Below are 21,795 nucleotides of genomic sequence, written 5' to 3' on the forward strand. Positions count from 1 at the left end.
CCTTTCTGTTTTGCCACTCCAGTCTTTGCCTTGTTTTTCACTCCAGTGTGATAGTTTTACACTCTTATTTCAAACCGGGATTAATAAGATATCCAGGGAAAAGCCTGTTGGTAGCTAAGGGTGCTTTGATCAGTTAATCTCTTTGTTTGGAGGGCTGTGTATGAGCTCTATGGTGTCTGTAAGATCTTCTTCCAAAACTGGTATAAATGGCAGTGGCTAACAAGCTTTAGCTGACCTGAACGGTAAAGAAGGCACTTAGTTCTTCAAGCAATGTAGGGGATTAAACTCGGCTTGTCCAACACATCTATTGTTAGGTGCCTAAAGGTAAAAACAGATTTTGTTACAAAAGTCATATTTTTTTCCCATATTTGTGCACTTCTTGCATTTATTTCTGCAGTTTTCTTTCCTCTTAAAATGAAGCGTTCAGACTTTGTCAAGATGCAACTGTATGTGTTTCCATGAGATTATTTTGCTCTCTGCTTCTCCATACACCTGAATACTTTTGCAGATTTATGTCTGAAAATACCTGGAGCAAAGGTGTCTCCAGTACAAAGAGTACGTCCTTTGTACCTATGGCCAAGCATCCTTTTGTCTGTGAAGGAGCATCCTTTGCTTATTCAGGAAAAGATCAGAATTTGTATTACTTCCCGGATCTGAGAGAACAATTTCCCTTTGCCTTAAAAAAAAAAAAAAAAAAAAAAGAAAGAAAAAAAGAAGTGACATGTCCTTTTCACGGCCTATTACTCAGTAATGAGCCTCATCTGATTTTTGCACGGCTAGCAAAATCCCACTCCTTCATTCAAAAGTAGCTGGTTTGCTGGCAATCATTTTTACCGCTCTTTCCCCCCCCCCCCCCCTTTTTTTTTTTGTGGTCACAGTGACCCAAGCTGCCTTCAGTGTAATTCCCAGACAGCGGACCTTGTCACCAGCTATCTACTGTCTGTCTGGCTTTGGGGTTATCCAGTCAAGTCTAACAGTGTAGACTTTGAAAGATTTGTGCGTGGTTTTCTGTGATATTATTGAGATTTTTTTTTCCCCAAATCCATAGGCTTTACTTTTCATGGTAGAGTTTGTCTTTCTACAATGTTTCTGCAGAATGAGAAACTTCTTATGTCCAAAGGTATTTTTTCCTAAAGCGTAGTTAATGGCATCTGTTAATAAGCTGATGTCTCTAAACCACCGCATCTCTGTGTAAGTACATTGAAACGTATTGCAAGCTGCGACTCTTCTGGCAGTCTGACGCTTTTTCCAAATTCCATTATTGTTACAAAGCATACTCTGGTGAATGTCCTGCTTTTCCTCTTAGGAGCCCTATAAGGATTGAGGCTTTTCCTGTGGGTGGGATCAAAGGGCTTTCACGTAGGAACGGATCAGGGCACGTAACGGGATGCTGCCCATCAGAGGCTGCGCCGTAACGCAGCAGGTTTATGCATCTTCTCTCAGCCATTACCGGGCACAGTAAATGCAAGGTATCTTCTTTATCTGAGAGAAGGGTTTCTGCAAATTCCCTCGAAGGCTACAAGTGCACTCAGAAAGTTATAATAGTTAATGCTTGCGCGTACAACCCAGTGTCGATGGCAAGGCCGTTAGAGCAACTAGAATACGAAGGGCTCCAGAGTGTCCGTTGAATCTGATCTACTGTTAGTACAGCGGTTAAATCTTAACTGCTGTATTTTTCATCCGTTGTGAAGCAGAACGTAGCTGTATCCCAGATATGCGTTCAATTAGTGTTAGATTGCATCTGTGCATGAACCATAGTAAAACTGCCTCTTTTTACATGAGCGCAGTTACGTGAATTATCTGTCCTATGTGTAAATGCACACTTAAACCTACACTGGGACTTTATTAATCTCCACTCAGCAGAGAGCTAATTTGAGACTAGTCAACAAGGTGATATTATATTTTACAATTGATTTTTTTTTTTTTAACTTTTTTTTTAAAGTCATGTTAGAGGAACCTTCTTCACTCTGCTTTCCAGCAAACTCCATTGATCCTTCTCAACCTAAACACTTAAAGTTCAATTTAACATTTAGGGAGTAAAAGGTCTCCAAAGGGACTCATATCCATTGATTTTGTGTCAGAGTTGAAGAGCTAAAGTTTAAAACACACTGAGCCTACAGGGTAAAGAAAGCCTTGTGTTGGGGAACCACGTGGAGCTGTGTAAACTCATTCTTCCCCTATTGTTTTTCTGTAGAGGTTACAATAAAAGCACTTAAAGAGAAAATCCGAGAATATGAACAGACCCTGAAGAACCAAGCGGAGAATATAGCCCTTGAAAAAGAACAAAAGTTACAAAATGATTTTGCGGAGAAGGAGAGGTGAGTGTGCGTGTGTGCCTCTGTAGGTATTGTAGAGGAGGAGAGCTGTATTTTTCTGTTTAATCTTCCCAGCCAGGACTCTCTTCAGGGTACTGAGACAGCTCATATATTGAGCGATTCTGGTGATTTATGTGTTTGACACGGAATCATTTGATACTCAACTTTGCACAGAAAAACAATCGTGAAAGTGTGGAAGTAAAACAAGGACAGATTGTTTCTTTGCGGTGGTGTTGTGTGGGGAGGTGTCATGTTCAGAAGGGTGCAAACCTGCTTTTATTCTTCCCTGGCTGTTTTGTCCTTTGTGACACTAATCTTTCTCCATTAGCTGACAGTGTAATTCAGTCTGCTGTGCTGCTTTGTGTGTCACAGTACCATTGTACAATCTGTACAACCCTGAGCCGTTTAAGATGAAACGCTGTACCCAAGAGCCAGAGTAAAAGATGCGTCACCCCTGCTCCTATGGTAATGTCTGAGAGAGGGGACGTGTTCCTGAACTGTCCTGGAAAGGTTTGCGTGTTCCTACATATCAAAATTAAGAAGTAATTCAATTTTTTATTACTGATTTTTGGAAGCATCTTGGGTGCGTTTCTAATCTTTTGCAAATGAGCAGGGAATGTTTAAATCTGGTAGGTCAGGGGGCAAACAAATCGGGCAGGATGAGAGCAGGAGTCTTTAAGAGCGTGTTCTTTCCCTACCTTGAGAATTTGTTCCTCCCATGGAGCAATGGCACTGAAGCTATAATACATTCAATTTAGTGTGGAAGCCCTTCAGTTTGTGTGAGCTTTCTCGTTGGTGGGTTGGTTGTTTAAATTCTGTTCTGAGTGGGGAAAAATCTACGGGTGAATGCAAAGCTTTTTTTAATTCATCAACATCCGTGGTTACTTTTTGTTACGTAGCATGTAAGCAGTGGCTTTAACAAGTGCAATTTAGATATGCTTAAAAATAAAATAAAATAGCAGGTCATGGAAGGCAAATAAAAGTGTGTATAAGAGAAGTTTTGAATCCTCAAAGTATATAATATGGTATGAAGGGAACTGACGCGTGTTTCTTACTATAAATAGTTATTAACCTGGTCAGCAGTGCCGGAGAATAAATTTATGCGCCCTGTGGAGTGCGAGTAGGATGGTGGTAGTTTCATAAGCAATTTCACAATTCTGAAATCTGCAGAATGTCTTAAAAGCGATGTTGTAAAAAGCAGCGACTCCTGGGAGATGCTGGAGCAACTCCCTTTCAAAGATGAGTTTTATAACTCCTGTAGCCGTTAGCAAGGAACATAGTGACTATGTGGCCAGATGATGTTAAAACGTGTATAATTGACACAAACAAGAAAATATTGCCTGTGGACATAAGACATGTGAGCGTATTAAAGGTTTGCTCATGTTATATAGAAAATATCAATGTGAGATTTGTTTTGAAATATGCGTGTTTTTTAAAGAGTAGCTAATAATATTACTGCGTTTGGCTTCCATTGCAGCTATGTTGAAACAGCTGCCGCATCTATTCAATATATCAGTTACGGCAACAAATTTCTTCATTATGACAGTAAAATGGAAATGTATCATTCTTCTTGTACTAACTTTGTACAACAGAGGGTGCTTGGTGACAATTTTCTTAATGTGTGTGACATTTCCAAAACAAATTATGCTCAAGAAAACCTTCCACTAAAGTTGTCATTTATATAGCAGTCAACTCTTGTATAATGTTCACAGCTTATGTTATGAGGTGGCTATGCTGCTAAAATTTTAATAAGTGGGACTGCAAAGTATGAACAGTTTTGCAATGTGACATGATTTATGGGTCCCAATGAAGCACCTTGTAGTCTGTGTGGTGTTGTCAGTTGTCTGATTACAGTTGAGACGTTTAATCACTCTATCTTCCAAATTTGCAAAATACAAATAAGTCGTTTAACATGATTACGAGCTCTGTTCTCACCTCTTCCCTTCCCTTTACAGAAAATTGCAGGAGACACAGATGTCCACAGCCTCGAAGCTGGAAGAAGCCGAACACAAAGTTCAAGCTTTGCAAACAGGTTTGGCATCGCTATTCTGACCTATACCAATGATCAGGCTGGCGGTGAGAGGACAGAGATGGTTCAGTGCGTCAGGACTGTGTGTGAACCGGCTCTTGCAAGTGCAGAGAGATCCGACAGAGCCTGAACGTGCTTTGTGAATCGGAGCTGCTTTGGGGCTTCACGCCTTAAGTGAACGCTTGTCTTGCAGGCAGTCTGTTGGTAAAGGCAGTGGGCAAGGCCACGCATGGAGCACGGACAGCGTTAGAGCGTCGCTGCAATTACAGCAGGCCGTGGAACTTTTCATCCATGTCGTGTTTTGCTCTGGTTTCACGCGTTTCTGAACTGTGATAAATACATGCAGTGATCTGGGTTCATACTGAACCCAGTTTCTACTGGAGTGTCTTGCCTGTTGCTACAACTTGCTTGCCATTAATTTTCATCTCTGCATACGTACAGATCCCAGGTCTGGACACACTTGGGTTTGTTTGCTATGAGAAGACAAGACATTTTATTCGCTGAATTACCGCAATAAATATTTCAAACAGATAAGCAGTTTAGCCAGCTTAACAAGAAATTAATAACGTCTAGCTTTTTTAAGCAGAAACTGGGAATTTTTGCAATGTAAAAGAAATACTGTAAGAAATTGTGAAAAATCAAAACCTATATTTTTACTAAGTCATAATGGTTTGCCCAGGTAGAAAGATAAAGCAAAGAATTTTTCATCAGGGGGTGTATAGCTTTATTTATGGCTGAATAAAAGAAAAAGGAGTAGTCTTTTTGTTTTTCCCTGTTGTTACAGTGCTGTAATGCTCCATGTTTATGCCTTTTAGCCTTGGAAAAAACCAGAACAGAACTATTTGATCTGAAGACAAAATACGATGAAGAAACTACTGCAAAGTAAGATTTCACTGTTTTCTTTCTATGTCTTCCTTCAGGGTATCACTTCTTTTTTGTTTTGCATCTGTCTGTTGGAGACAGACGAGATGGAAGAGCCGGAGTCCAAATTTGTTGGAAAACATGGTCATAATTTGGCCTCCTATAGAGATATTATTAGTTTTCATATTTTCTTCCACCCAACAGGACGCTTTTCCTGGCACACTTGCTGCTGTATTCCTGGTTTCATTCTCAGGTGCTGCATCTACTATGTATCTCTTATGCTATGTCTCTCTTACATTTTATTTAGAAATAGGTCAATTTCAGAAGTAAGATATTTACTGTAATCTTCCAATCTTGGTGAAAAGAAAGTTTCGTTTAGTAAAGGATTTATTTCGCTGTTAGGCACCCCGGTTCTTTCGGATTTTGGGGTAGCAGTCATCAGTCTGTCAACTTCACCCCAAATTAGAGAGTAACGTTTTTGGCAGATTTTTCTTGTTTTCAAGTAGAACACGAAGGTAGTCTCAACAATATATATCCTTGTCTTCTTAATGGCTACTGTTTTCAATTATCCCCCGGTTTTATTAACAATCAGTGCAGGAAACAACAAAAGAGGGACAGACTTCTGCTGTTTTTCTTTGAACCCTTCATGTTTAAGGAAAGTTAGTAATGAGAAGGAATTCTCATGATCAGCAGTATTAAGCCCAAAGAGTCATTTCTGTGTCTGGAAATGGGATGGGAAAGAAGAAACCATTTCAGATGGGTGTCCCTGGCCTGCTGTAAGGGCAAGGCTTGGAAGATGCAGGTCATATCCCCATGCCCACTACCCCTGTCCCACAGAGCCCCAGCTTCACCTCCTCTTCCAAGTAGGCAGGTGGTGGGGTGAACAGGGAGGAAGACGCTTGCTCCTGCCCTTGGCACCCACTCTGGTACAGGCGAAGGGGTAAGGGGTAAGACTGTTGGCAGTCTCCGTGTTGGGCAAGAGAAGCCGTAACCTAGGCTTGATGAGAGGAATGACACGGTCTTGGTTTTGTCTGTAGGTAAGTGCTCTCTGGTGTGGCTCATAGCACTCTAGATCTAAATACAGGTTTTTCAAAACCAGTCAAATTGGCAAAGAGTTTTAATTTCTTAGCATGTGGTTCTGCCAGCGCTAAGGATCCGATTCCCCGCTGAGCACATGGGAAACTTGGAGCTTACAGAATTCAGTCCATAGGAGTTAAGAATCAGGGCTTGGAGTTGAAACATCTTTTACAGCATTCAATATAATATTTTAGGTAAATTTTGAGTTTGCTCTGTAAGTCTGGTTTCCTTTGAGTTCCATATAAGGTGATCAAAAGTATTTTTGTTCCCTCATTGATTTCATCCTTCTCCAAGAGACGCATACTAATGATGTTTCTGATGGAGCCTTAAATTACTGCAGATTGCCTTTTTTTTTTTTCTGTACATAACTGATGCTGGCAGCTCCGTGGCTATTATTTTGTCTTGCAGTCGCTTGTGCAGGAACAGTCAGAGATCAGGGCTCAGTGGTTGTAGGCACTGAACCTAATAACCCCTCATCCTTTTTAATGTTTTTATTTGAAGAATGTTTGCTGCTTTTTTTTTAGTACTATTTTCCTAAGTACTGTGATTTATCTTATACTGAGCAAAAGATGTACTCTAAACTGTTTGTTTGCGTTTCTAATGCGTTTCATTCTTTCGGAGAGATTCATGCGGAAATATTTCCATACGATCTTGAATATGATTCTTAGCTAATATGTGTAGAATTACATAAAATTAGTAGCATCTGCAGTAACAAGAAGTTTATTGTGTTCTGTAGCAGAATGATTATGAAGGCTGGGTCTGGAATATAGTGATCATAGAGCTGAATCCTGAAGCAGACATTAAGCGTGTACTTTATCTCCCAAACTAATGTACTGTGAAAACAAACTTGTAGGACCTAATAACAGCAGAAATATTTTATCATTGTTTTGGATATTTATGGCAGGAATAGTTCTTGCATAACAACAGTCATCTGTGGCATTTGTAGCCCAAATTTTGCAATATGGAAATCTAGAAAAACATGAAAAGGGAACTGAATGTAGACAGTGAAATTGAGTCATCTATTTTAATTGTAAAAGCTGGGAGAAATGTTGAAAAAACACCAATAAAAACGGTGAAAGACAGTTTGATTCTTTTCTAAAAAGAAACGCTCTTTTGATCTAAGTCTGAAAAGCTATTTGTATTGCCAATTTTAATTTTATGTTTTAAAAACATGTGATTTTTATCTTAGGCCAGAATTGTTAGTTTTACAGACACTTATTTGATGCAGATGAATTGGAGTGCCTTCAGGAAAAAAAGAGATAATTGTCAATTTTTTAAAGCTAACAGTACTTTTAAGATTTTCGGGTTTGGAATAAAGCTGCCTTTCAACTGTTTGTAACTTTGAAAATCTCTCAAACAAAAAGAAGCAAAAGAAATACGCAGTAAGAAGGCTTCGGTATCAGCATTAAGGAGTCTGGATTGTGTCCTAGCGACCGGTTGTTGTGATCTTCAAGTTGGAAATCAGTGTGTCGGCTTGTTTGTTTATCCTTTCAAAAGGTCCCCGCTCGAAGCCCGACGTGCAGAGTGAGGTACGGGGGTAACTTGATGCTAGCGAGGCATCTTCAAACGAGAACAGTGGCCGAAATGAAAATCTTCGGTCAAATTAGCGGGTGTCCTCCCAGTCTGTGGAAATCCCCCCTTCCCTTTGCCAGCGATAGGTAACGCGCGGGAGGTGCTGCCCGCGGCCCTTCCCTGGCCCCCGCAGCCCGCGGGCACCCCGCCTGCAGGGCACCGAAGGTGTTAATGGCAAAAAAGAAGGTTGTTATGTGCAGTCATTGCAGTCTGTCAGCTGGAATATCAGAAGCTGAATTTGACAAGATGGCAGCAGCAAAGTTTTCCATGTGTAGGCTTGAAGTAAAATGTAATTAGCCTTTATGTGCAGAACAAGGATCCATTGATGAATACAGCTGGTCTTTGTTTTCTTCTGTCATTGAGTGTGGGAGGTAAAAGTGTTCTTCTTCATGTTTATTAATACAAGATTCCTTAGACAAATGGCAAGCACAGTTTAATATTTGTTGGAACACAGAGGGGCTTGCCAAAACAGTTGTTGTGTAAGAGGATTTCAAGGTTTTCAGATTATAATCATCTCTGGGTTAAATAAATGAATGATTACTCTGCCTTTTTCAATTAAAGAGGCACATCCTCTCTCTCGAGGCCTGATACTGATTTTGGTTGCTGTCCCACACGTTTCTATCAGCAAACCTGGATTTAACCAACACTAATGAGTTTGATCCGGAGATTCTATCGGAGCTGGAACTGAAAAGCAAACTCAGACTTGACTTTCGGGAAAATTAAGGAATGTCGACTTTTTATTTTCCTAGTGCGACAGACGGGGGGTTTTTTTGTCTTCCTCCTCTGTAGAAAAAGAGACATTCTTGTTTGCATTTCCTCCGTTTTCTGGGGACAGGCTGTTCTCCTTGCTAACGTTGCTCTTTCCCTTCTGGTTCGCTGCAGAGTCCGAGCAAGCGGTCGGGATTCCCAGCTGAGCGGGTAGTGCTCCCAGCCAGAATGGTTGAATTCCAGTTTTACATCAATTCCAGAGCCACCTCTTTGCTCCGACCTCTCCTCTCCCCCAACCTAAATGAATTCTAATTGGAAAAGGATCTTCGGTTGTAGCACATACAGTAGGCTTGTTACATTACTGTTAACATGTGGGCTGAGGCTCCCTGCCTTTGATGAAAGAAAATATCGAATTTCACTGAAATGCTACATTTTCACCAGTAAATGTTAAGTAGTCTTGTGAGGATTTTAGGTACTGCAATAAAAAGCCTTCGTAAACAACACAAAGCAAAAAATGTTTAGGTTAAGGCCGTCAGTCAAAGCAGCTCCGCTACCGCTTTTGTTACCTGTGCGGTTTTCTGACAGATACAGAGTTTTTGTTCTTCTTAAAAGTGGCGTATGCGTAGAAAATGCAATGGAGAAGGAGGTTTTCATATTTACTAAACCGGTCATCCTGAAACAACTGCTTTCGATAACTTTTAGAAAAATATTTTGCCTTCCAGTATAGGAAGCAGAGAATTGTTGAATTGTTGTCCTTTCATAGATTAGACCGATGTGGTTTGTTTTTTTTTTTTGGCAGCACAGCTAAGGATGACACAGGAGGGCATACTGGTGTAGCGTCATTAAGGCTGTACACTGGCGCAATATTGCAAATTACCCCACCGTATAGATCCAGCTGACTTATTTTAATCCTGGACTGCGTTTTAATGAAAACTAAATCTGGAAATGAGCAGAGCGCTGTTGATGAAAGTGCGGTCTGCGAGCTGGCAGTCCCTGCTTTAGGATAAAGGAGAGTTTTCCATTGGTTTAGGGCCTGAATCGGAAAACTTGACTCACAGGTCAAGATCAGTATTTAATACTCCTTTTCTCGCAGCAGTCATAGACCTCAGGCAGCGAGGCTGGGGATAGCGGGGTGGGCACCGTGCACCTACCCCTTACAAAGGCCGTCTCTGCCCTAAAGAGCTTACAGCGTGGTGTCGTCACAACGTAAAAGGAGGTAATGAAACAAAGAGGTAGAAGCTCAGGAGTGGGAGGACAAAGTAATGCCTATTTTCATCCCTACATCCTGCTTGAAAATAAATCCTGGAGTAATCTGCCCACAGTCAGGGGCGGGTGACAGATGGGGAGTGCCGGGGCAGGACAGGCGGTAGTGTCACACCGGCAGGAGGGAAACGGCTCCTCCTGGTACCCGCACGCCGGTGCAAGGCGCTCGAGCCTCCAGATGTGGGGAAAGGAAGAGGTTTCGTGGATTATACGCCAAAAACGCAGTAACAGAAGGGCGTGCCTGTGGTTTTTGGTTGTTTGGGGTGAAGGGTGTTCCTCTTCCTACTCGGTATCGAACATAACATAGAGTAAAGTTCTGAAGATGTGGCTTTCTGCATGGAAGGAGTGTCGGATTGGGCTTGAAAATAGAGGACCAGTAGTTTTAGAGAATTCATGAAGAATTATTTCTGCCTAAAGTTATGTGATGGAATTGGAGTTCAAGGATTCATGTGAAATCTTCTGTTACATTGGGGCAAATCTCAGTTAACTTGGAACTTCAGGGGAGTAATTCTCAATATATAGTGAGAATTGAATTTGGCCTATGAATTATTTACTTTAATTTTTTTTTAACAAATCTTTCTTGTTTAAGTGCTGGCTGGTACCAGTATATCACTTTTCAAATGTTTGTAGTCTCCCATTTTGACGGTGCTCAGGGTCAAACTGAATAAAAAATAAAGTCGTGCTCCCTCCAGCATCACATAATTACTGTGATAGATGGTCTCAAATGTTGCTTCCCCCCATTGAGCATGAAATACTGTAGTTCGGGTGGTTGTGTTGTACATGATATGAAATAGCTTCTATTTGCTGTGCCTTTAAGGTCTTAAAGTTTCCTATTTCCTGTTCTTTTGATGAGTCATTAACTGCTCGTCTCTGGAATTATTGCTGTATTTAAAGTGATTTCCCTAAAAACAGGAGATGGAGAGCTTCATAGGCCATGTCTCTGACAGTTTTTTCTCTTCTTAAATTTCCTAGTCATACTGCCATCAGTGAAACCCCAGGAGCAGTGGTAATACCGGGGATGAGAAACCAGGGAAGACCTTATAGAGAACTAATTTTTTTTTTTTTTTAAGAAAAAAAAAGGGAAGAAAAATTGAATGTCTTAAATCTTACAGAAAGCTTTCTCTGCATTTTACAATTTGAGGTATTTTTTAAAAGTTTTAACTGTGCTTAATGCAAAACTCAATAGGCTGAAAATCACTATGTAACGTTAATATTTTGCTTAAAAACCTAGAAATGAAGATGAATGAAAATACTTTGGAAATCTGCTTCTTATTTTGATCAAAAGCTCTTGTGTGAAATAGGACTTGAAAGCCCATGTGCAAACCAGCCTTTTTTGTCAAATTTCTGGTTCAGCCTACAGTCAAACAAGAAAAATTGCAAGATAGTGTGCTGTAGGGAGTGAATTACAGTGTTACCATCAAACACTTGCCTTTGTGAAATACTGAGTGCTTGCTTTGAAATGCTGTCATTAGCCTCGACTTTTGGGTAGGGAAACTGAGGCATGAGGCGTGAGTATGGTGCTCAAAGCCAACAAGTCTGGTCTTGGCTGGAGTCTAGAAATATGCAGACATGGGAATCGTAATCCACAAATTGGCAAGAATACTTTCTTTACTTACTTATTTCTAAGGGTGCATTTCTGAGGACCCCATATAAACGGAGCGTTTAGAGTTTGTAGGAGTTAGTGCTGTAGCTGGGCTGTGTTGTCTCTTTTGTTAGATTTGTAATGCTCGCAATTAGTTAATGTAACTTTTTGACAGCACAGAAGTGCCCTAGGTCCTGTCAGGTTTTTTTTTAGTTTGTTTTTTAACCTCAAGTGAGACTGTTCAGTTCCTTTTTCTAGTATAGCCTAAAAGCTGGTGTTATTTAACAGCCCAAAGTAGAAAAAAATAGCCTTAGGGTATTCCAGCATATTCTAGTCATCACCCTCTTATCTATAACCTTGGGTTGACATGAGATCCTTAGATGGAAATCTTTAAATAAATGCAAAGTACTGCATCAAAGGGTGTCGGGCTACTGTGCCAGCCATGCTCTTGGTCATCCTGACCCTGCCCGCAACTGCGGCTCCTTCCTGGACCGGGAGCGTGTTCCCGCAGCCCCAGCCTGCCAGCGGGACCCGGCTGTCCCTGCCAGGCCAACAAAAGGGCGATGCGGGTTTTCGAGCCATCGTGCCACGGTAGCTCATTTTATCAGTAGGAGCTGAGCTGTGTGAGGTGCCTGGCAGGGCTGTGTGAGGAAGAGGAGGAGCGAGTTACAGGGAAGGAGCACCCTTCTTGCAAAGGCACAGCTGCCCCCCGGCACCGACAAGGTCCTTGGGCTCCCATGTCCCAGTCAGCTGAGCTTGGTTTCATGCAGCCCTTTCACCTATGTCTACAAATTGTAACGGTTTTGGAGTTTTGAATGCAAAATAGCAAAGCAACAGGGCTGTTTTGGTAGAGTACCGCCTCCTCGTGAGGTCCCGTCTGTGACAACATGGAGGGCCGGTGGTTCTGCCGCGGCTCCTTCAGCACAGCTACTGCTGGGCTGGGCTGGTGGGGAGGGCAATCAGATAAACCCTTGGATCATCAGAAACAAATGGTTCATCTGTTTTCAATCGGGACCTGCCCTGTGCAGTGTGCAGGGTTACCTATTTCCAGGCACAGCGCAAAGCCCTCCATCAGGCTCTAACTGGAACTGGCAGTTACTGCAGTAGCGTCCTTACCTAACCATGCATTTAATGTGCGGGCTTTCTTTACTGGCATTCACTTGAAACCCTCCTTGTGCTCTATAGATGGATTCCAGCTGCTTTTCCCACTCCCACGCGACGACAATGCAGGCAAAAAAATGAGTCACGTACTGTCTGTTGTGCTCCCTCGTTTAATGGAAAGAGATGGCTGTCCTGAACGAGGATGGAGGTTCAGGAAACTTTGTAAAGTCCCAAGCACCAAAGCTCTGTGTCCTGAAAACCAATCTCTTTCTTCTGCCTTTATCTTCTTTCCCTTTGGAAAGCCAGGCGTTTGCCGTGAGAGCTGGCAGACCTGCTCTGCCATGTACCTGGTTGTTTCATACAGACAGCTTTCACGTTCCTCCAGCGCTTTCGTTTGATTTTTTCATTGCCTCTTCCAAGAACAGGAAGGTGTGTGCTGTCACTGTCAGTGGCTGTATCTGCACAACCTTCGTGAAAGTATCCCTGTGCTCTTTCCTCATCAGAGAGGTTTGTCAGCGTCTCATTGAATGTATACCTAAATGTGTCCGATCCCATCCCTGACTTAAAATGTGACTGTGATGCCACAGCTATAAGCCACCTTACTACGGAAACAGGGACATTATCCTCTCCACAGTTGCTTTAAAACTAAGAAATACTTCTGGTTTGTATTATCTATATTAGTCTTGTTGACGTCAGGAACTTTGGGGTGTTCACGTTACTCGGGGTAAAGGCTGCGGAATGAAATCTTACGGGTGCATCGCTACACGGGTCATGGTGAGAGCTTCAAAACTTCTGGCAATTCTTTCTCCTGCCCACCCCCATGTTAACCTTTGACTTCCATGGCAGCCCTTATCCCGGGTGGAGAACTCGGGGAGAAGCGTCTCTGTTGGCGTTAGGTGCAGGAGTCGCTCTCAGCACCTGCACCTCTGCATCTGCCCCGTGCCCTGGCCGCAGGGGAAAAAGGGATTTTGGTCTGCGGACTTGTAGCAGTTTGGGCAGTGATACAGCACAGGATGCTTATAGGAACCATCTCATGAAGCGGCCCAGAAACGGTGGCGTTTCCAGTAAATCAAAGACTTCTCTGAGAAGCAGTTGCAGGTTGGCCGTGGTGCACGCGGGTGTCAGAAGAGCGTGTCTTGTCGGGTTCAGCCCCTTCTAATCATCCTGGAGACATCATCTTAATGGGACCTAAGAAATATTGTCTCATTTACATATCCTCCGATCTCAATTAAAAGGCAATAACGCCATGTGGGACTGCAGTTTTGTATGCCACAGAAAATACTGGGTATGATGAAATTGAACCTCATTATCTTGATGAATTTTTTAAAAAAATATGTTTCAAAGAATACGTTTTTAAAAAATAATATATTTGAATAAGAAATTAAGAATCCCAAACATAAGGAGTTGGGAACCAGGACTGAGCACTAGCTCAAGGATTTGAAAGAGAAGGATGTTGGCCAGCGCGTGGAGCAGAAGGGAAAAGGCAGTATGATGCAGACACTAAACCCAAGAAAAACAACAGACAACATGCAGGCCTGTTAATAACTTCATTAGCATTCACGTAAAGCACTAAACAAACAAGTGCATTTACAGTCCTGTAAGCCCGATATTATTAACCCTTCGCATTTACCTAGTGTGTTTCTGCAGGGGCAGATCATAGCAAGGGCTGTGATTTTGTGGCTGTGACAGCCTTTCCTCCCCGTTTTTTGAACGTGTTGAGAAACTGAGTCACAGGGAGGTTGGTCAGGGATGCGGAGGGCGATCAGTGTTACAGCGAGGATGACAACTAAGCAGTAAAATCGTTGGATAGAAGCTAAGACTATTTCTTCCCTTATTTTGCTTAGGTAACAGCTTCTTGGTGCCCAGAATAAACCCTAGCTCATTGAGTCTCGCTTGCAAGTTTTAAATGCCTGTTAGTAATGAGTTGTGAACAAAAAAGAAATTTGACTGAAGCACTGCCTTAGGGTTACTGATCTTCTGTAGCAGTTTTTCAGCTTGTAATAGATGATCTTTGGTTACTTGTGATCACCAACTGTACAACCCGTCTTCATTCCTTCCCTCAAACTAACGAACTTGCAACTGAATAGTGTATTTTTTCTGTCTCCCAGCACAGTTTTTTATTTATTTGTTGGGGGTTTTAGGCTAGTCTGGACTTGATTTGTTTTGTGTGCTGGCTACCAGGCATAAATCTCTTCAGTTCCCTGTGGACTGCACCTGCTAGATGATAAACCTGCCCTCCCTCATCTCCCTCTGGATGAACTCGTGGTTGAACCATGATTGCTGGGTTGAAATCAGTCTGGTTTCCAACTATACTAACAAGCATGTATATTCATATATATATATATATATGTGAAAAGAAGTATAGAGAGAGTGCCATGACAGCTTGTGTCCAACGGCTTTCATTTTCTTCCTTTTCCTTCCTTTGATTCAAAAGTCAGCACTGGGAAAAGTGAATCTTTCTATTCCGGGTGGTGCTAGGCAGAGTTGCAGGGGAGGACTGTGAAACAGGTAACTTTCTTCGCATGGTTTCCTCGAGAAATTGTATTTACTGATGTTTCATTTCCTGTGTACTTCCCCATTTATGGTACGTGGATTATTAACCTGCCTGAATACAGCGGTTACATCAGACAGATAACCTGAGGGGCACACGTGGCTTTCATAAAAATGTAACGCCCGTTTCCATCATTGTGAACCATGCCATCTACCAGTTGGGTGGCCATAAATCGCTGTGAAATGCACACAGCCTTAACCAGTAGCGAGGAGCGCATAACTTAACCATGGAATAACTGACCATCTTAATAAATATAAATTCAGTCTTTGCTGGAGACACTTGGGGGAAAGTGGGAACAATTTCTCCAGCCTGTTATCCCACGTGGTCACGGTAACGTAAAGGGTAAGTAGAGTTGTTCGGCGGAGAGAGTCCTACACCCTGCTCTGTGTTTCACCCTCTATGTTTGGGAATCTCTGTCTGTGTAAAACAAACAAAAAGCACTGCCGAGCAGCCGGTTTTGCAGCCAGAGTGCCCAGCATCCTTGTTCAGGGCCATCATTAAAAGATTTCATGAAACAGCCTTAAAAATGAAAAGTTTCCTTTCGGAGAGAGAGAGAGATAATTGAACTCATTGATTTGTTTCACGGTTTGTTTGCCCTTTCATTCCCTTCCTGAGGTGCTGTTTGTTGAGGAATGTCTCCAATTGCCAGAAAGACAGTGGGGTGTCTAATATTTCCCCGCCAGCTCTCCTTTCAGCCAGAGCGGAGTACTGTGGCAAGCCTACGATATGAATTTTTAATGCAGAACTTTATAACATAGCCCTTGCAGCACGGCTGCACTGCTCTCTTGAGCTTTCAGATTTAATGCTCTGATGAACAGAGCAGAGACTTGGGGCATTCGACAGCAGTCAGAATTAACCCCTGCATTGCTGAGTGTGTAGCACTTAATTTCCCTGTAGATTAATACAGACGTGGGGAGAAAGATTCCAGATACTCCTGCGTTGGAAAAGTATCAGAATAACTTGGAATTTGACTCCCCAAATTATCTGTGATAGATTGTCCCTCCTTTCCTAATAATGGGAATATTTAAGGCTGTTTACTTCTCCTGGGCTCGACAAGGATGCAGTCCTTCCGTACTGCATAAAACGACGCTGTCTTGTCCACTGTCCGCTCTCTAATGGTGACCCGTGCTGGTATGCTAGATATCCAAAAAGGGGAAAAAATTAAATTAGCCTTGTAATGCATCATTGTAGATTAATTTGCCATAGGAATGTTCTTCCAGATCATATCGTTAAGTTGTTTACGCCATGAATCATGATCGTTTATCTGAGGGGATTTTGCTCTGTTTGGAATATGATCATAACTAGGTGTGGATGTTCTTGTTAGTGCATCATCTTATTTAGCTAGCGAGAAGTGTAGAGCCCGGCAGCGTAGATAAGTAGTCCAGATTATTACTCTTCAGGGCATTAGCACATGTTTGTCAGTGTTTTCACCGTCGTAAAGCTGCCTGTTCACCTGGCTTGTTTTAGTGTCTGGATTTTGTACTCTTCTGCAGTCTTGATGATGATGATAATGGTAATAATAATAATAATAATAATAATAATAATAATAATAATAATAATAATAATAATAATAATAATAATTCTGCTTTACCGCAGTTAGTGCCACTGTGCCATTCATTGGCTTTTCTAAATCATCCCTTGACTTATTAAGCAATACCAGTCCTGATGTTATTATCTGGAGGAATATTGCTCTCAAAATCCTTTGAAGTCTGTCTGTGTAGTTTGGGTTTTTGGGAGCTGGCTCTTTCTGGTAGTGGAGGGTGTCCCAGCCAGGACTGGCCTCGTCAGGGATCCTGGCGGGATTTTGTCAGGAGAAGAATGCAGCATTTGTAGGTTTAACTTTGATAATGGAGAAGGAGTCTGATGTATTTAAACTGTGATCGGACTGATGTAAGCCAGAGAGAATTAGACGGGACACAGAACATACAGAGGTGTTAATGGCATTCGGGAGAGAGACTTAGCCAGGAGTTTGTACCCTGGCGATGTTAAACCATTTGCCTTAAGCCCTTGCGAATGAGATGCGCAAGTTGTTCTTAACCGATACCAGGGAAGTACATTTGCACTTTTTAATCATAAATCAGCATCTCTGCTTTGGTGAGACACTTACACATTTGTTTCAGATGAGGTCTTTTGAGCAGCTTGCCTTATTGATTATAGACCCAAGATTGTCTTTACTTCCTCCACTGTTATTACTGACTCATGAGATTAAGGTTTTCAAGGCTTGTTGCTAAACGCAGAGAGAACCCGTCGTTTCATTCAGTAGTTCTGGGCATCTGTTAACTTTACTTCTATAAAAAAGCACAAGTATTTTGGTAGAAAATTTAGTTTAAGACTTTGTCTTATAGAAAGGACACTCCTGTTTTCGTGTGCTGCACTGGTAATTAGCTCTACATCTTATTTTTGTTGTGTCAAGCATGCTACCTAAAACAAGGCTGATGACTCAGTTTTGCCATATGTAAAAAGGGCACACGGGGTAAGGCAAGACTTTATTCGTGTGGGTAATCTTTCAGTCCTTGGATAGAAAAGTGGAAGTGCTGTTCTGATGCTTGCATTGTAGCCTGTAAAAATAAATGTACCTAAATAGAAGCACATAAAATGCATTTGCTGACCATTCATTTGAACAGTGCCGTCCATTAGGTCATGCTGCGATGAATGGAAATATTCTTCTTTCCTGGAGACCACGCCAAAAGAAAAGAGATGCATATGGCATCTGTCATAATAATAATGCTGTATTACCACTGACTGCCCCATAGCATGGGCATTGTAACTCACTGGAATGGACAACTTTAATCATTATAGCATTTTTCGTTGTTTTACCTGTGCGGTGCTTTAATGTGGGAGTCTTCTGCTTTTACTGAGCCAAAGTGGAAATATTTATTTAATGAGTTGTAGCAGATTTTTATATGCATAGTGGTAGAGTTGAGGAACATGACTCACAGGAAGTAAAAAGATCAACAAATTCAGTTCGTTTCACCGTTTCAAGTTCCTCGCCACTCTCCTTCCCGTTTGGGGGAAGGGAACGAGGACTGCAGAGGAGCAAGAAGCAGAGTCTCCCGGCCTGGATTCCGGAGACGCCTCTGCCTGATGCTCCCTGTCTTGACCCAAATCCAAGTGATAAGCAAACAGGGGGTCTTCTAGAGTGTCCCAACTTGGGCACTTTGGGTGATGCTCGCTTTCTGTGGCTTTGAAGTTTGCCTGCATGGCTGGAATGATCTCTTCCTCTTACTGACCCAAGATAAAACATTGATTTTTAATTTTTTTTTAATTGCATGATCAGAGGAAAGTAACTACTGTCGTGTTATGCTTTTTAATTACAGATTTTGATGTTGAGATATGCGGGCTGTATCTGGACTTGCTTAAACTTGGGGCTCAAAGCCAGAATTAGTATAAGTTCTCCTTTTAGAAATGCAAGTAAGTGACTGGAATGGTTTATGTTTTTAGGGCAGGAGTTGAAATAATTAAATTGCAGCGGAGTGCATGAGGTTGGTGTTTTTGAAGATCATGGTAAGAAAGTAATACACGATAGCACTTTTAATAACTTCACAGTCCTGGATTGGTTTAGCTTTGTGGAGCCAATGGGGAAATGTGCATCGGCATTGCAGCTTGCCGTCCGAGTGTGACAACAAACAACTCCTGCTATTTGAATGCTAACAACTGACGAGTCATTTGGTGTAGCCATTTGCCAGTTTAATGGCTTAAGCAGCTTAGTTTTAATTAAACAGCAGCTTCTGCGTATGATATCTTAGAAGATAATGTTCTACTTAAAGCTGAATTGTTTAGCGTTGGCCTGAACCTGCAGAAGACACCAACAGCTTCTCTGTTTCAGCCTTCAGCTGGTGCGTTGTCTGGCATTTCGTGTGCAAAATTTGTTTGCAGCAAAGCCTCTTTCAGGGTGTGGATGAGCCTTAACTTCAGCGTTGCCTTGGTGGCAGCGGTTGTTCCTTGGGCAGGAGGAGCTCCATCCGTGGACTGCAGTTCCAGGGTTGGCTCCTCACAGAAAGGTGCAGGCTGGGAGAGCCCTCACCCCTTTACAGGGGCTCTGGAGTGGAGGATTGAGAGTTTATCAATAAAGGGGTAAAATTCGTGCCTCCTACACCTAACACGAAGAGAAAGCGACTGATAATCTGTTGTAGAAGGAGTGGGGGGTTTTGTGGTCTATCTGAAATTCATTTCATAGATAGTAAGTGACTGTCAGGAAAAACAGTCATGTCTTATGTATCGTTCCCTAGTACCTGGAAGCTAGAAACCAGCTTTAGTTGGATAGTCGTGCTGGAGGTGATAACCTTGTCGTCTTCGGGAGTCATCTTACTAGATCCGGAATGAGAGTTTGGTGGGGAACGACAGAGGAAGGTGGCATTGCTACTTGCAGACACAGTTCCTTCTCTTAATCATGCTGCTTTTCAACTGTGATACGCTTTTAAAAAAGTCTTTTTTTGCTTTACAAGGAATATGTGGCGTGGGATCACTGTATTCTTTGGCTGATGCTTGTTTCTTTCTCAAAGAGAATGGTGTAACGTGAACTTCTGCACAGCAGATGAAGATTTAACACTTAGACTACTTAAGATTAGACCTGTAACATCATGTGTAGACAACTGATTATAAATGGCCTGGATTTCAGAGTTGACCCTTTTGATTTGTGTTATCTGAAAATGTCAGCCACAGCACTCGTTTCCATGTTACCTGATCCCTCTGTGTGCCAAGAGCCAGGAGCTCCAGATAGGTCCAAATACTTTGCAGGAATTTTTCTGTCTTCATTATTTCTCCTTTTCATTTCCCATCCCTTCCTCTTCAGTCCTCAGATACTAGGAAAGCCTTTGAATCGGGGCGGCAGTTTATGCAAAATCTGTAATTCTGATGTTACACCCACGTTAAGAGAAATAAGGAGGCAACCAGTGGGTTTCTGAGGTTAAAAAGGTAATAAAAATCCAGATTGTACAAGGTTTAGTTCAAGTTGTGCTTATTGGGGCAAGGATTTCACATCTTGAACTAGAACCTCTTGAGACCGAACAACCTAGCATTGTCTGATTTATTTAATCACATTTACATAAAATCAGATATATTCATCAACAGAGAACATCGTGAACAAATCGAATGAAAGCGTTACTCGACAGAATTTCTGGCTTTGAAAATACAAAATATACTGTAAGTTTTGATGAGCGGAGCTGCTGGTTTTAGCTCGCTAGCAGATCATCCACGAAGGAAACGAGGGCCAGCAGGCTACTGCTATCCGTGACTCCTGCTTTCATTCCCTGCTTGATAAATAGGTGTCCAGAGCCCCGGCCACCGAGCCTCGAGGACGCTGTTCATTAGCCCGCAGCGGTGGGAAGTGCCTACCCAGCGGCAGGAAGGAGGGACCCGCGCTGCTGTTTGTTTAGGGAGATAAGTGATGGTCTCCATGTGGGCATGTTTGGAGAAGGAAATGTTTCTGTGTTCTCGCTTGCTCGAGACTTGGGCTGGACGCCGAGCTGTCCTGCTGGCGGGGCCCACCCTGCTGCACTCCGGTCTTCGCCATATCGTGCACAGACCGCGGCAGAAAAGTCCTTTTTTTAACAAGCAACTGGAACCTATAACTGGTGGCTACTCAGTTATGTGTGCATAAGCTTCTTTTAGTTGAATAAAATAAACGGCAAATTAGTAGTTGTTTACAAGACACAGGTGAACGGATTGATTCCTATGCTCCTGTTTCATTAATTATTTGGGGGAAATGCTGATAGTTTCTTAAAAGTAGAACTGTAGTCACAGCAAGAGGGTAGGGATTGAAGTTGTATTTTCAAATGTTGCTGGCAAAAAATATGCACACAAAGTGACACATAGTAAATAATCAGCAGAGTTTTATTAGTTATTCCAGTTTGTAGTCACTTAAATTTATCAGCAGTCTTTCCTTGGCTTTACTTATTGATGACTGTCCTAAAATACGTTGTAACTGTTTGTACAGATAGAAAAAATTTCACCCATCATGTCTCATTCTTTTAAGAATTGTAAAGATACAACATTGTTGTTCTAATCATGCAGGTATCTGGAGCTCCTGAATTGTGCGTTATTGGTCTTCTGTCATCTTGGCAAATCAAGGAGATGTTATTGTTGCCAGTCACAAAAGGAAGATAATACAGAGACCTTCTCAATGTCATGTGCTTCGGAGCTTGTGTTATAAAACAGTTTATCCTTTTTTTTCCAGAGCTATCTACTTTTAAGGGCTTTGTTTTGTACGCTGTTGCAAATACATTTGCTGCATGCATTAGTCATTTACAGTACTTAGATCCTGTAACTATTAAATTGTTAACATTTGGAGCCAGCTATAATTATCTTTTATTATTATTATTTTTAATGGGCCTAGTGCTTTCTTTCCTCTCTAGCTTTCCTAAACGTTTGAGGGATCTTTACGGTATCTATTACACTGAAGCAGCGGTCTTTGATTTCTGTTTATACTGTTTGTTTTCTTATCTTTCTAAAATACCGTGATCGCTAAGAAATTTTTGTCTGCATGAAGTTTTTGTTTCTCTTGAATGTCTAAAATGGGCATCTCAGGGAAAAATACACCTTAAAGGTCCGGCCCTGCAGAATCGCCATCTTCCCCGAGTTCTTTGCGTTCGGTGTCCCGGAGAGCTGCTGTGGCAGGACACCCGCGCTGCGTGGAGCTGCCCCGTAAACCCCATGCAAATACCAGTGGGTACGGTTGCTCGGTTGGTTTTGATACCTACAACAGCATAAGAAGCGGTAGTTACCAATGTTAATCACT

The 21,795-nt window shown here is 42.0% G+C and overlaps 1 protein-coding gene across 3 annotated transcripts in view; it reads left to right on the plus strand.

Moving 5' to 3' along the window:
- CUX1 (cut like homeobox 1) overlaps positions 1-21,795 on the plus strand; it is a 285,607-nt gene that overhangs the window by 144,517 nt on the left and 119,295 nt on the right. For all 3 annotated transcript variants that reach the window (XM_082493164.1, XM_082493162.1, XM_082493163.1), the window contains exons 6-8: positions 2,195-2,318; positions 4,271-4,347; positions 5,160-5,226. In XM_082493164.1, coding sequence (XP_082349290.1) covers positions 2,195-2,318; positions 4,271-4,347; positions 5,160-5,226 — 268 coding nt within the window. The remainder of the gene's footprint in view (positions 1-2,194; positions 2,319-4,270; positions 4,348-5,159; positions 5,227-21,795) is intronic.

The sequence above is a fragment of the Vanellus vanellus genome (genome assembly GCF_965231255.1).
Source record: "Vanellus vanellus genome assembly, chromosome: 19".
NCBI classification, from domain to species: Eukaryota; Metazoa; Chordata; class Aves; order Charadriiformes; family Charadriidae; genus Vanellus; species Vanellus vanellus.